Genomic DNA, 16,242 nt, shown 5'->3' with positions numbered 1-16,242 from the left:
AATGCTCTAAATTTAATTTTAAAAATTAATTTTTTTTAATTTTAAAAATTTAGAGCCTCAAATTTTAAAAAACCCACATACCTGTGCTTGCACATTTATTAAGATGTACCCAAGTGAAATGTGTCAGCTCCTCCTCCTGGATACTGTTTCCTTTACTGGTGTGTAACAATGTATAAGAGCTGACTGAACTGCATAATAAAAATCAAATGCCAGCTTTTTATAGACTTGGCCAAAACAGTGCCACCCAAAACACCATTTTAAATTGCAAGAAATCAGAGGACATTTCATTCATTTGCTTTTTATTGTTGTTGACACATACACTTCAATTTTAATGCTCATTGCAGATCCACATGTAAAGGGGAAAAAAGGCTCTTATCCTAATCTAGCAGAAAGCAGAGCTATCGGCATGAAGGACAACACAATAACAAAATACGTTTGCTTTTCATCCATACTTATCTAAATTAGAAACATGCTGTCCTTCACAGGGGCTCTAACAACACATGGGCAGAAGCAGTACCAAGGAGGGATAGCAGGTCACATGAATTCCACACTGAGTCTTCACTTTACTCTGGGTCCTTATCTTCATCCGAAAAGTGGGGGACTGACTTCTTTGCAACAACATTGTCCAGTCTCTGTCCTTGTAGATATGGATTGACACTCTGAAAAATATATATGGTTTAGAATCATACGTGAATAACAGATACAGACATCTCACAGAAGAGGTGAACGAGAACTCCTCCTCACCTATTGGGTTAACTAGGTAACAGTGGAGCCTACCACCTACCAATTGATGACTTCGGCGCACTAATCAGTACCTCAGTAGGCAGAGAAACACTGACTGACAGATGTGTCTACTTACGTCTTTCACACAACTCATTATCAGATGCAGTTTGGTCCCACTCCCTTTTTTGGAATAAAGATTGGAAGTGAACCAGCTAATAAACCCTCACTATTAACTTAGATACAAAGCCTCACACGAAACAGAATTATTATCCCATGGCCTTAGAGAAGAGAGAATACAAACTGAATTAAACCATTTTACAAGAAGAGTGTTCTAAAGAAGAGGACAGAATGTAACCAAATGGGAAGAGTGGTCACAGATTACCTGCTGCTGCGACTGACTCTTCCAAAGCAGCATTCCACTTAAAAAGGACTCATCAAGGGCTCTAGCTATCACTGTCACCTTCTCTCAGTCAAATTCAAAAGCAGAAGGAAAGGAAATTATACAGAAAGCTTCTTTATTTATTATTATTTTTTAGGATGTATAAAATTGTGATATTTTACTTTAAAAATTTTTTATTGTCATATAGCTGATTAACAATTTAGCTTCAGGAGTACAGCAAATACATATATCCACTCTTTTTTTTTTTAAGATTCTCTTCCCATATAGGCCATTACAGAGTAGTGAGTGGAGTTTCCTGTGCTATATAGCAGGTTCTTACTAGTTACTTATTTTATATATAGTAATGTGTATAGTGAAAATTGCTCAGTTGTGTCCGATTCTTTGTGACCCCATGGACTATACAACCCATGGAATTCTCCAGGCCAAAATACTGGAGTGGGTAGCCATTCCCTTCTCCAGGGGATCGTCCCAACCCAGGTATTGAGCCCAGGTCTCCCACATTGCAGGCAGATTCTTTACCAGCTGAGCCACCAGGGAAGCATAATGTGTATATTGCAGTCCCAATTTATTCTGTCTCCCCCTTATTCCCTGGTAACCGTAAGTTTGTTTTCTACATCTGTGACTCCAAACTACAGAGGTATTACCTTATTGGTCAGAATGGTCATCAAAAATCTACAAACACTAAATGCTGGAGAGGGTGTGGGAAAAAAGGAACCCTCCTACACTGTTGATAGGAATGTACATTGGTACATCCACTACAGAGAACAGTATGGAGGTTCCTTAAAATAACTAAAAATACAACTATCATATGATCCAGCAATCTACTGTTGGGCACATACCCAGAGAAATAATTTGAAAAGATACATGCACTCCAAAGCTCATTGCAGCACTATTTACAATAGCAGGACATGGAAGCAACCTAAACATCCATCAACAGAGGAATGGATAAAGAAGATGGGGTACATATATACAATTGAATATTATTTAGCTATAAAAAAGAATAAAATAATGCCATTTGCAGCAACATGGATGAACCTAGAGATTGTCATACTGAGTGAAGCAAGTCAGACACATAAAGACAAATGACACACGATATCGCTTACATGTAGAATAAAAAAAAAGAGTGCAAATGAACTTATTTACATAACTCCTTTATTTTTGACTCAAGACTCCACTGTCTGAAATTCTTTTCATCTGTTTGTATTCTGAATGAGTCAACGTTTTTCCATTCCTTATTTTATATCTATTTTTTGAGGTTTGGATTTGAACTAGGAATTGGAGTTTTACAACAGTATTTAGCAAGCAGACAAAAATTCAAGTTTTGAAAGGTATTTGTTTATTGAAGTTGTCTTCCAATAACTAAACACAAATATAAGAAAGAAACTGTAGTTACAACGTATCTGCAATCCCATGGCACCTCTAGGCCCCATGGATGAATGGAGGCATTTCACAAGGGGTCTCTCTTGCCCATGGGACATTGTCTGCTATGACTTTTGAGCAGACATTCTCCTAAACAGAAGGCCTGGAATCTGAATTTAGTATTTAAAAATGTTCTTCCTCATTCTGATAGGTAAAAGTATGAATGATGAAAGGCCCAACTTATCCTGCAAAAATGCATCACAAACAAGCTGAGAATTACAAAGTATGCAATGTTCTCATTGATCTGAAAAGTGCTATGTCACCAAATAACAGTACTTTGCTGGGAAGCATCTCTGAAATATTTTTTAAAACTACTTTTTATATTAGGAATTTTCAATTAGAATGGCCTGTTTAACCCAGAGAATCATTTCAGAATCTCTGGCTAGGTGGAGCTTGTATGGACTGAAAAAATATATTCAGTACTACAAATATATTTTTTTCTTAGTAAAAATATATTCTGAAATTTCTAACATATTTAAAAGGATATGAAATATTCATTTAAAATATTTTTTTCTAAGCTATGTTCTTTAATATGATTTTTGAGCATTTAAAAAAATTTGATATTGACATATAGCTGATTAACAATGTTGTGATAGTTTCATGTGGTGAGCAAAGGGACTCAGTCATACATATACATGTATCCCTTCATGACAGTCATGTTTATCAAATACAGAAATATAGGGTTGACAAACTCTTTAAGATAAATAGCAGATCTCAAATATTAACAAGACACCTCCTAAGAATTAAAAATTTGTTGCCATTTAGAAGGTCATTTATTGACCTTTTCTTCTTGAAGCAACTAGGAATTCAACTGGATTTGAGCAAATTTAGAAAGCTACATAAAACCACCCAAGGCTCTGTTGTAATTCTGGGGAGAAGCCTTCCTGGTAAGGGACTGTCATGAGAGCAAGTCCTTCTGCCCAGACCTAGGCCGCAACAAATGAAGCAGGGAATGAAGGAACTGAATTAATGAGGAAGTAAAAGGAGCAATCACTTGAACTTCTTTGATAAATGTCTGAGTACTGAATCCTACATACAAGGTTAATAATAATGATGATGTGTGTGCATGCTCAGTTTCTCAGTTGTGTCTGACTTTTTGGTGACCCCATGGACTGTAGCCTGCTAGGCTCCTCTGTTCATGGGATTATCCCAGGCAAGAATACTGGAGTGGGTTGCTATTTCCTCCTTCAGGGGATCTTCCTGACCCAGGGATCGAATCCTCGTCTCCTGCATCAGCAGGCATATTCTTTACCACTGAGCCACCAGGGAAGCCCAATAGTGATGGTACTTGGTTTTAAATACCTTCTGAAGAACTCAAGGCACTTAGATATTTACCTTCTCTCTTGGGTGAGAGACTCGCTAGGTCACACAGTTGCTATTTCACAACTGATTGAACCACTGGGATTGGACCCCTGCCTCTGATGACCTCTGGAAACCCAAAGCAGATGCTGTGCTTCACTGGAGAAAGCCCTGATTTTTCACAATAGCAAGCCCATAATTTCTTCATATTGATTTGCATACTGGAGGGAGCCGTCAAAGTCATCAATCAAGATGGGAACACAATCTGAGGTCTGATGACAGGGAAGGTAAGTTCTATTTCTCCTCCAGGCCTGAGAGGCCCCTGGTTTATGGCATGAGCATGGGTCTTTGAAGATGTCTGAAAATAGGAAGAACTTGATACCTCTGGGTCAAAATGACCCTATTTTCATAAATTCTCAGCCTTTCCTATGTGGAGTAAGATGAAGCCAAAGTAAAATCCTTTATAACATGTGTCCTAGCCAAACTGAGTTTTGGTCATCACTGGTCTCATACCAAAATGACCTAAATCATGACCTGCAGTCATTAACCAAGGCAGGCCAGGAGGAATAGTGAGCCAGGCAGTAGAGACAATTAAAGCTTCATGCTAAGACACCCATTTCAGTATGGTCACTGTTCTTATTTGGAAATGTCCTTATTGCACCATGGGGAGACATTCAAGCCATCTTACTGGTAAATTATGTGTATTCTGAACTCCTGGAATATAATTTCTTGATATTCTCTCAAGACCACATTACACCCTTCGGACCTTCCCTGCCACCATCTACCACTGGAAACTGTAATTATCCAAGAAAAATCTCTGAAAAACCCCATTAACTCTCTGAACATCTGTTTCCAAAGCAAAGCTTTGCTTCTTGAATAGAAAACTGGCCATGAGTCTTCTGTATTTTGTCAGGCAGCACAGGGGCTTGGAACTTTCCATTTTGGGGGCCTGAGGAATTCATGCTGAGTCCAGAAAACCTACACCTCTTCAAGCATTCTGACTAGATTTGGCAAAACTATTCAGAAATGCCACAATGACCACTGTCCAAACTCCCCAATTTTGCCAGGATCCAGGTACTTCCTATTCTAAATAAATAGTCAGTGGCCTTGCGTGTATGGTTTGGTTTGTATATTTTAACTAAGATGGTTACTATCTGGCAGCATTTTATTATGGAACAAGCAGACTTTAACTTTTAAAATCTGATTAAAAAAAAAAAAAAAAGCAGGTGGGACTTCCCTGGTGGCCCAGTGATTGAGACTCCATGCTGCCAATGTTGTAGGCAGAAGCAGGTTGTGGGAGGGGCACAGGTTCAATGCCTGGTAGGAGAACTAAGATCCCACATGCTGTTCAGTGCTGCCAAAATTCTGCCTCTAAATGGCAGGTGGCCCGGCACTTTTGTCTAAAAAGGCACCAACCACCGGCCACTTGTTCAGTCTCAACACCATCAACTACACTGGAAGCCCAAAGTCAAGTGACATCAGCTTTACAAGAGGAATCACTGTAGTGGCTAAGTGAACAGCACCTTGGGCAGCCCTGGGATGGTGAATAACTAACCCTGCAAATTCCAGTCAGTAAACAAATGAAATGGATCTAGTGGATTTTTACATCAATCTGGCTGGACCAAGAAAAAGCAGCATGCAGAAGGAATGAGATTTGTTCATGTCATCTTTTGCCCTGACATTTCTTCAAAATTATTGCCTGGAGCAGGCAGTTCAACACTTCCTGGTTCTTGGTTCCAGTTTTTATGTAACTGATGCGGATGGATTTGTGGGCAGTTTCCCCCAGTGGCCTATAGATCCTTTGAGGAAGGACATATACTCCTGTACTCCCCACATCCCTATCTACATCCACGGGTGGGATGCAACTGACTTTTTGTGAGTGCAATGATGGTGGTGGATTTGCCACAAAACTTACTGTGCCAGATGAATAACCAAAAAGGACCTTCTGTATAGCACAGGGAACTCTGCTCAGTGTTATGTGGCGGCCTAGATGGGAGGGGAGTTTGGGGAAGAACGGATACATGTATATGTATGGCTGAGTCCCTTTGCTGTCCACCTGAAACAATCACAACATTGTATAGTAATGCCTGTACTCCAATACAAAATAAGTTTAAAGTTAAAAAAAAAAAATAAGCTTGTCCAGTGGGAAAGGATGGGGGAAGGGATAGTTAGGGAGTTTGGGAAGGTCATGTACACACTGCTATATTTAAAATGAATAATAATAATAATTAAAAAATAAAATAAAAAATAAATTCCAGAATGACCAACAAGGACCTACTGCACAGCACATGGAACTCAGCTCAATGTTATGTGGCAGCCTGTATGGGAGGGGAGTTTCGGGCAGAATGGAATCATGTATATGTATGGCTGAGTCCCTCTGCTGTCTACCTGACACTATCACATACTGTACAGTAATGGCTATACTCTGATACAAAATAACAAGATTGAAAAAGAACTTGGTATGCCGCTAAAAATTACACGCTATAGCCTGGAGAAGACATCACAGAAGCCAAGGGCAGAGTTTCTAGGCACAGTTATCACTAGGAACCACTGTTCAGCCTCGCCCTCATGCAGGACCGTACGTGAAAGGACTCTGCTACTTTCTGTTACCGCCCGAGGGTAACAGCCTGTCAACTGCCCCGCTCAGAAAGCTCTAGGCATCCCCCAGCCTCACAGCCAGTCAGACGTTACCCTCCGCTTGCGTCTCTGTCCTCCCTTCATCTTCTCATAAAGGAGCTTCTTGTTCTGGAGTTGAGAGAAAAGAAAACAAATGCAGAAGTATGGATCACATTTGGTCAATGGCTATTATATCTTCGGTGTGTCCCCCTGGATATTTGCATACACATATTTTAGAAACAAAACCAGATGAAAGGAGTGTCGTGTCAGAAAGATAGACCACAAGAGAAAAGCCAGTGTTGTGCAGCTTTTAATAAAGTTCTCTGTGATGCCCCAAGGCACACCCATGTCATCAACAATCATATAAATCAGAAAATACGACATTCTAACACACAAGGGGCACTGGAGACCCATCTCCTCACTTTGAACAGCCTTTGTTTAAAACAAACAATTTTATCTTATTTTACTTTAGTGTCTAACTCCCTTTTTATGAGCTGTACACATAAACTGTTCTCTAGAGGAGTGTCTGACTATTAGCAACAATCCTCTATGTAAATAAACGAGACATCTGACTTCTGCAACCCTTCCTCTTGTGGCTTGAGTCAGTGCCCCCAGTCAAGACAATCGGAAAACCATTTGGTCTATAACATTTTTAATAGAGTGAACCTTTTAAAAACTGCCAAAAATCTTCTTGGCAGAAGAAAAGCTATGTTGTTGAGAGGGGTGCAGGACAGGCTCTGTTACCACAGTTTGTATAAGTGTTTCCACATATTTCTGGATTTCAAACACACAGTGAATTTAAATGAGCTCTAGAATATCACATGCACGTTGAATATATTTCCCTTCTATTGGGATTATAAGAGACAGGACACTTAACCTGAAGAGAGAATGGGAAATGGGGAACTGGGGGCTTTCTCAAGCTGTTTACTTTTTTCAAAAATTTTTTTTCATCAGAAGGGAGATAACATATAAAAGAGGTGATTCATCTTACTCTAAAATACCCTGACATTGATTTTTTAAAAGAAGAAGATGACAGAGTTCTGGTAAGGAACAAGTTTATACAACCCTTGTATCTTCTGAGCTGTTTGGATATCAAGTTATTTTTTTTTTCATGATAGATTTGGGAATGAAAATGACAAATACCAAGAACGAGGTCATAGTTTTCATGTTCATTAAAATCTACTCCACCCACAATTTACAATGTGTATCTCTTGCCCAACCTCAACTATGCACAGAGGCCGTGCCAGAGTGTCAAGGAGCCTCCACAGCCCCAAAGATCGGTCCTGGCCACAGCCTAAATCTCATGCTCACTTGGAGAACTGATCAGTTTCATCTCAGAAGGGAGAAAAGTGCAGATCATTCACTCGAGGAATGAGGGTATTGCTGTGAGGCTCATTCCTCTGTCTGTGCTTGCCTTTCTGTAGATGGAACAATTTCTGGTGACAGAGAAAGTCCTGGGAATTCATGCCAAAGCTGGGGACAGGGGTTGGGAGATAGAGGGCCAGGAAAGAGGCTCTGTGCATCACTGGGATCAGTTGCCTGAGCGGGAGGGAGGGCACAGGGCCCTCGAGCTAGTGCCATGGGGTGGGACAGCCAATCAGCCATGGTCAAGGTCCTCTGCCACCAGCAGGGTAAAGACAGCAGCATCTTAGTTACTCCCCTTTAGAAGGCCAGGGTTATACTCATAAGGGCCTTCATTCAAAGAGAAAAGGAAAGATACTGCAAGCCTTCCTCTCAAAGATGGTCCCTGTATTTCCCTAAGAGTGCAGATGAGGGTGAGCCAGATGCTTTCCTACCCCTGCCTGCCAGTGACCTTGGCATTCCTGATTAGCCCTGCTATTGTATGGATTTGAAGGCAGGGATTGACAGGTCTCCAGTGGGCGAAAGAAGTACACAAAGCCAATGCAAAGAGACCAGCCCCCCTCCTGACACCCATTCCCTGTAGATAGGGTGGGGAGGGGGAGCACTGAGCCTGTTTTCCATGTGAGCAGCAGGTCTGAGTTCACAAAGAGGGCTTTCCATTGTGCCATCAAGATTTTGGACAACTGCCTAGATCTTGGTTTCAAATTCCATTCCTAAATGGAACCAGGGAGGCTTCTTGGAGAAATGTCTGATTCCAGAGCTAGGGCAGGGAAAGTACAAGGATGAATGAAGTTGGGATATCTAATTGGGCCAGAAAGTAAGGAAGTACTCAAAAAGTGATGAGACACCGTGAAAGGAAAGAAAAGCCAGCCTGCAGAGACTCCCACTGGCTAAATCTAGGACAATTTGAACAGCAAAATAAATAATAATAGGAAACAATGAATCTATACTGATAAAAAAAAATTTTTTTTAATGGGGAACAGGGGAAACTCTTGCTTAGAATAGAATGCCAACCAAGAAATGCCAAAGAATAGTAAGGTTTTTAAATAAATCACCATTTTAAAACTACCATAGTTATCATTATTCTGGTGAGTGCCATCAATGGATACTAAAACTGTTAGTTGAAACTTTAATGGGGACAGAATATTTATACAGTCTTGAAGTAAATCCCCACAGATTAATTATTAATTTCAAAGGGAAAAATAGTAACTTTACACTGGAGAAACCTGGCAGACACCACTTTGCCCAAGGGAAACACTAAGAAGAACATATCAGAAAGGCATAGCTCATGACTAATGACATGGAAACATGAGAGAAACCCAAACTGAAGACCATCTGACTCTTCAGACACAATGAGGGCGTGAAAGACAAAGAAAGGCAGAGGGTCCTGTGTCTCATTTCTCCCATGGCTCAGGTTCAAGGCTCAGTACAGCTGCATCCGGTTAAGGAGGAGCCTCTAGTCACCCAAGCTGCTGGTGAAAAGATGTGAAAAGCACTTGGAAAGGAGAAACATGTGCTTTTCAAGACAACTTCTTCCTAAGTAACACTCAGTAACGAACGTGTGAAGGAGGGGTTGGCTGACACCTATGGTAGCCAGCCTTTTTCTACGGCAGCTCCAGGTGACATATCATCGGAAAGAACCAGTTGTAGACAAGACTCGATAGAACCACCGTACAGGACACACTCTGAGTGCTGAGCCATGGAGAGAAAAGGAATTTACCCATTTTTTAGAGAACTCCTAGAGTCCAGTGTTCTGGTTCAAATCTCAGTTCTGTCAATGATCAGCTCCATGGGGTTAGGCAGACCTTTTAAACTCCCTCTTCCTGCATCCCTGCTTAGTCGCTTCAGTCATGTCTGACTCTTTGCAACCCCATGGACTGTAGCCTACCAGGCTCCTTTGTCCATGGGATTTTCCAGGCAAGAATACTGGAGTGGGTTGCCATTTCCTTCTCCAGGAGATCTTCCCAACCCAGGGACTGCGCCTGGGTCTCCCGCATTGTAGACAGACGCTTTACCGTCTGAGCCACCAGGGAAGTCTCTAAGCCTGTATTTTCTCATCTGTAAAATGAGCATGATAGGGAAGGGCAGATAGAATGAAATAAGTCACATAAAGTATTTGGCACTGTCTGGCACAGAGTATGTGCTCAACAAATATGACTATTTGCTGTCTTATTATAAAATACAATGACTATTATCATCTTTGTGTTGGACATGACTGAGTGACTGAACTGAACTGAACACCTAATGCAGGGCCTGGAAGGTGTATGATGTGTATTTAATAAATGTGTCTGGATGCATTAACAGAGAGAAATGCAGGAAATTAGACAGACGCTGATATTTATGTGAATCACTACTCAAGACTCAGATGAGCTCCAGCTCAGCTCAAACACAGGGAAACATTACCAGCAAAAAAAAAAGGAATCAGGATCTTGTGCTAGCTCTCTTGTGAAAGATGATCCCTTTGCTAATTTAAAGGACGGTGGAGCTTGAGACCATCATTCTTTATGAATGCTAAGGAAAGCTTGGGGACCCCAGCTTAGAAAAGCAAGACATACTCAATTCACACTTCCACATGAGGTGGAACCCATGCTTAACTGCTAGGTGGTAATGAGAAAATAAATGAAGGAAACAAGTTTAAACAGACACATAATTACAAATGAGGAAGGTGTGTGAACATAGCTCCTGGTCATTGATCTGTAATAGTCCTAAACTTCCAGTCTTTAGCTCTGATGTAGACAATGAGTGGCAGTGACTCAAAGGAAAGAAATCAGTATTGAAAAGAGGCAAAAACAATGAGATGGTGGCTGACTTCATACTGGAGTGCTGGGAGTGAGTGGAACATGACGAGAGAAATCTGTAAAGATTTTCAAGAAGAGGGGAGGAACGTTGGCAAGAGAGAAGTTTCCCTCTCTCACATCCTCACTCAGACTGGTCCCTGTCTTCCCTTTGCACCTTCCCCTCATCTCCAGACTGGCGGTCATGCAAGGTAGATGTGTCACCGTAGAATTCAGCGCTGCCCTTCTTAGCACCTTCGGCATCGTCAACGGTTACTGTACAATTGGCCATGTGAGTCCTCAGTCCTGGGTCTCCCTTGACTATTCTCTTCCATCTCCCCCAGTCACTGCACCTGGTAGAGCTTGATCAGGAAGCTGAATCATGCTGAGGTGGGTTCATTTTATTTGCATGCAATTTATCCCAAGTTGGTTAGCTCCTTGAGACCAATATCATGCCAATGACTACTGTATATCGTGCACCCAGCACAGTACCTGGAGCACAGCAGGCTCTGTCCAGGCCCTTGCTTCTGATAGGCGGCACTTCTGCCCGTCTCTTGCAGATTCCTTCCTAGTGCTCCTCTGCTCCTTTCTTTCAGCCCTACTTCCCCCTCTTCTTCCTTTCTTTTAAAAAGAATTTCCTCAGAGGAAACGCTCATACCATCCATTTCTTACAAACCTGACATAGCTCTTTTTACCTTCTCATGCTATATTTATGCCATACACCAAATCTAGTCAGTTCCCTAGTTCCCTTTGAAATGTCCTGGATTCTTATTGCTTCAGTGAGATTCACTTAAATTCTCTGTGTTCACAGCCTTCATAACTAGAATTATCTCCTTTATTTTTTTCCCACCTTTAGTTTCTTCTCTCTACATCTCCTCCTTCCATATGCCACCAGAATAACTTTTATAGAACACTTGCCTCTTATTCAAGAACCTATAGATGGTTGCCTATGTAATTCAACATGTTTAAACCCTGCTAGTAGGCTTCAGGATGGCTCTACAAATTCTCCCTAACATAACCGCTCATGAAAAAGAAGAGAAATAGAATAATGCATATTAGAGGAAGCAAAATTAACTTAGAGGGCATCGTTGCTTTGTTATTTTAAGACAGGAAACATGTGCATATTGATAGGAGAGGGAATCAAACTCAGTGCTTGGATGATGGAAAAAATGGAAGTGGTCATTAATGAGGAGGGACCTCTCTCTCTCTAAAACAATGTAAAAAGGAAGAGAGAGAGTGTAGTTCTGAGACCACAGTATTCCCAGTAAAGTAGGTAGCAAGTTGGCTGCCAGTGATGGAGACCTATAGCTTTAGATAGGCTTAGGCAGTTAGGAGTATCTGCTCATTCCTCATTCACTCACTCCTACAGGTGTGTTGACCACTTCTGTATACGTGAACTAACCCTCTTTAGTAGTGTTCCACTTTGCTCACAAGGCTTCTGCATTTGATTACATCATCCAAACCACAGGAAAATAGATTTATCTCCATTCAATTGTAATCTTGTTCGATTCATTATTTCAGCCAGTTGGGATCTTCTTGAATCCCAACTCTGTCATTCAATGCTCTCCCTTCCAACTTTGTGTCTTTCTTTGAGAATCTGATAAGCATATGCTCTATAGCTTTTATTACAAACATTTATAAAAATGTGGAGTGGGATATCACTAAGACATAGGATACATGTGAAACTGCTCTCCCTCTCGACATGACTCTTTAATAAGCTCCCTTTTGGTGATGTTTTCCTGCCTGGGTTGTATCTCTCCACCTCTTCCAACAGGATATCATGAAAGAGCTCATCAAATACTTTGCTAAAGTCCAAAAACACCATGCTCACTTCATTTCCCTCATCAAGCTGGCAAGTAAATGAATAATGCTGGCAAGTGGAAGAATACAATTAGATTGACAAAACTTGTTTTTAGCAAACCTATGCCAAATGGTCATGATTTCTCTTTCCAAGTGCATATAAACAATTTCCTTAACTGGCAGTTATAGGTTCTTGCCATTGATGGCAAGTTCACTGCCACATATTTTGGAATTTTTCTTCTCTTTCCATAAAGCAGAATTGTATGTCTGTTTCTCAGTTTCTGGCATGGTTTTCCTTTAGTTCTGCAGAGAGCACCTCTCTCAGTCTAGGGGAAAAAACCTGCAAATTTTCTTAGTATCCTTTTTTTTTAAAACAGAAGTTTCATATACATCCTGTAAGAGGTGCATGAAACACTGGTGAGATTTTAGGATGTGTTATGACACAGCCTATGGAGCAGACCACAGTAGAACCCTCTTGAGATAAGAGCTGATGAGATTGGTTCAGGTCACTGACTCTTCAAATGGGTTGGTATATTGTGCTCTAGGCAGTGAGTGTGGTTTGGAATTAAAAGTCCCTCTCAACTAGAGATTTCTGGAAAAAAAAAAAATCAGAGTCTAAACAATTTTCCTTCTCTCTCCCCACCCATATTGTTTTTCTCTCCCATCAGTACCTTCAGAGTACCACAGTATATGACCTACTAGCAATTAAGATTGGACTTACCCACTTGCCCAAGCCTGGATAGTCATGTTCTGGATCAAAAAGGTGCTGGTGTAACTGGAATTCTCGACTGAACTCTGCTGTGTCAGGGGTGTTTTCTAGACATCCATCATCTACTGCAAACAACAAAAGGTTTTTGAGGAACAGCCAAGTATCTATTGTTATTCTAAGAGTTAATTTATTAAAAACAACTAGACATCCAAAGGTCAGAATGTATTCACATCAGTCATTCTAAATCAATATACTTCTGGGATTTGCTCATCCCAGATTCCCATTCCTCTCCTACCCATGTCAGAGAATGGTTGGCTGCTCACCAAACCCACTTCCCATTCCCCGTCGGCACATGGCTAATTTCCCAGCCTTGCTATGCAATCAGGTGGAGTCATATGCCTGGATTTGTGCTGATGGAATGTGGGCAGAAGTGATGTATTCCACCTCCAAGCCTGGTCCATAAAAACCCTCTAGAGGACCCCCTCTCTCGCTCTCCCAAGCCCACCCTCACCCCCAGCATCTGTTGGTCTGCTTGCTACACGTTGCCGACCAGGGCAACTATGGATGTCAAGTGTAAAGATGAAAGATGACAGTCTGGGTTGCTGAACCATCCACCTCCACAACACCCTCACCCACCTCTGGCAGGACTTCACACAAATAAGAAATAAGCTTCTATTGTGTTAAGCCAGTGTTATTTTTTGTCTGTCATAACAGCAATTATTTCCTTTACTGATATACTTCCATTCCACATGACTTACTCTGTTTTCTCTTGGGTGGCTCTTTAGAAATGATTTTGGCTTCTTGGAGAAAGTCCATTATATAAGAAAAATAATTATTAGACAGAACTTGATGGTGTGTGTTGTAGTGGTAACTGGGTAAGTCTGGAGTCAGAAACATAGACCTGAGCTCAGGGTTCAAATCTTAGCTCATGATTGATAGATGGGTTTAGTTCCTTGGGAGAGTTAACTTAGCCTAAGTCCATTTATTCACCTATGAGATGGGAATAATCAAATCCTTACCTTTGAGAGTAGCTATGGAGAATAGAGATGATCATATAGAGAGCATCTGGCACATAATAGGTTTCCTCTATGTTTTAGTTCCCTTCTCACCATCTCTTTTTAAATGACAGTTCATATTATCAGTGCTCTTTGAAATAAAGCAAGTCTTCCATTCAAACACAGAAAAAGGTTATCCCTCTTGACTGCTGCTTTTACCTAAGCCCCGTCATTACAAGTCACAGTGCTCTGAAACGGAGTCCTTTTTTTCCTGTCTCTAATGTGCTTTATAGACAACAGCTTTAGGGGAGGGGAGGTTGGGAGGGTGGTTTGTGCAGGACTAGGGAAACGAAAATGGCACCCCACTCCAGTATTCTTGCCTGGAGAATCCCATGGACAGAGGAGCCTAGCAGGCTACAGTCCATGGGGTTGCAAGAGTCAGACACGACTTAGCAACTAAACTACTACTAACTAGGGAAATGAACGGAGAAGGCAATGGCACCCCACTCCAGTACTCTTGCCTGGAGAATCCCATGGATGGAGGAGCCTGGTAGGCTATAGTCCATGGGGTCGCTAAGAGTTGGACACGACTGAGCGACTTCCCTTTCACTATTCACTTTCATGCATTGGAGAAGGAAATGGCAACCCACTCCAGTGTTCTTGCCTGGACAATCCCAGGGACGGGGGAGCCTGGTGGGCTTCCGTCTATGGGGTTGCACAGAGTCGGACACAACTGAAGCGACTTAGCAGCAGCAGCAGCAGGGAAATGAAAGAGACTTCCTTTCAAAGGGAGAGTGAAGCATCAAAGTCAATGCTAAAAGCGGTCTAACGCAATCAGGCAGGTAGTCTGGTCTCTTGAGAGTGCTCTGACGCCTACCAGCAGCTTTCAGCATCCAGTATCTCAGTCCTTAGCAGCATGAAGCTTGTGAGGAAAGCACTAGCATTTGGAAAAGACCCTAATGTGACTCTAACATGGCTCCCCACTTCTCACTGAACTGGTTATCTGATTTCTTCATCTAGAGCAATTAACATGGAGGAAAGGGAGAGCAAAGCAAAAGAGGTCAGGCAGTCTGCACATGGCAGCTTTACAACCTCTTCCTAATTGTTTCTCAGGTACCTCTGAGTGGGCCCAAACTGAGATGCAGAGATAGAGCCCTGTGGCTCTGGGAACCCAAGGTGTCTGGAGCCTGAAAATGCTCCCTGGAATTCACATCCCTGAAGACCAGGACAGACTGTGAGTTCTGTTTGCTGCTCTACCGGGCTGAGTGAGCCATGATTCAGAGGTGAGTGTGGCTTGGGGAGGGAAGTAAAGGTTATTCTTGGATGGTTGGATTATGCGGTGTCATGATTCTCAATGAGGCATGTCTCAAGCAATTTCTTACAAAAAATGGCTAAATTTAGCAAGTGAGGTTTTTGTAGAATGCAGATTATGATAGAACAAAGAAGAAGAAGTATGTTAGCTTAATGAAAAGGCAGGGAGGGAAGGGGAAGATAACGGCAGACAAGAAAGGGCCTGGGAGCTAGGTTTTTATCCAACTCTTTCAGCCAGCCAGGATTGCTCCATCTCAGAGCTCCTAAGAGCTACTGATTAGGGCTTGATTACATAGATCTCTATATTACTTGTTTCAAGGATTAGCTAGGACTACACTGAATGTTTTTTTAAGGCACTGACTATGTCTTCATTTTACAGATGAAGAAACTGAGGCCCAAGGAGGTAAACTGACAGACTGCAATGAGGACTAGATGGCAGATCTGTTGGCGCAAACTCTGCCTCTCTTTCCGTTCCCCTCTAACAGCAGTTCTCTAAATTTCAGGATCCTCCAGAATCACAGGAAAGGCCGCTTAGAATACAGATTTCTGCCTCCTACCCCCAGGGTTTCTGTTTCAGTGCACAGAGGAGCCTGCTGGGCTCCCTACAGTTCATGGGGTCACAAAGAGTTGGACACAACTAAGCAACTAACATTTTACTTTTTTATTTTTTACCCCCAGGGTTTCTAAATCAATAGCTCTGGAATAGAGGTGAACATCTGCATTTCAAATAAGTCTCCAGGTAACGCTGATACTGCCAGGGCTACATTTTAAGAACTATTGTCCGATATGATATTGAATCAGTTTAACCAAATCCCCATGGAGACTGTTATTCTT

At 41.7% G+C, this 16,242-nt stretch overlaps 1 protein-coding gene across 2 annotated transcripts in view; it reads right to left on the bottom strand.

Moving 5' to 3' along the window:
- Positions 1–282: 282 nt before the first annotated feature.
- SCG5 (secretogranin V) overlaps positions 283–16,242 on the bottom strand; it is a 56,515-nt gene continuing 40,555 nt past the window's right edge. Inside the window, exons 4-6 of one of the 2 annotated variants that reach the window (XM_005892473.3) lie at positions 13,115–13,227; positions 6,533–6,586; positions 283–659 (exon numbers count right to left, since the gene is read on the bottom strand). In XM_005892473.3, coding sequence (XP_005892535.1) covers positions 564–659; positions 6,533–6,586; positions 13,115–13,227 — 263 coding nt within the window. In that variant the 3' untranslated portion in view covers positions 283–563. The remainder of the gene's footprint in view (positions 660–6,532; positions 6,587–13,114; positions 13,228–16,242) is intronic. The other variant, XM_005892474.2, reaches the window with a different exon arrangement.

Source organism: Bos mutus, chromosome 10 (assembly GCF_027580195.1).
Source record: "Bos mutus isolate GX-2022 chromosome 10, NWIPB_WYAK_1.1, whole genome shotgun sequence".
Taxonomy (NCBI): Eukaryota; Metazoa; Chordata; class Mammalia; order Artiodactyla; family Bovidae; genus Bos; species Bos mutus.
The sequence above is the reverse complement of the archived record's forward strand: the minus strand, read 5'-3'. Positions and strand labels throughout refer to the sequence as shown.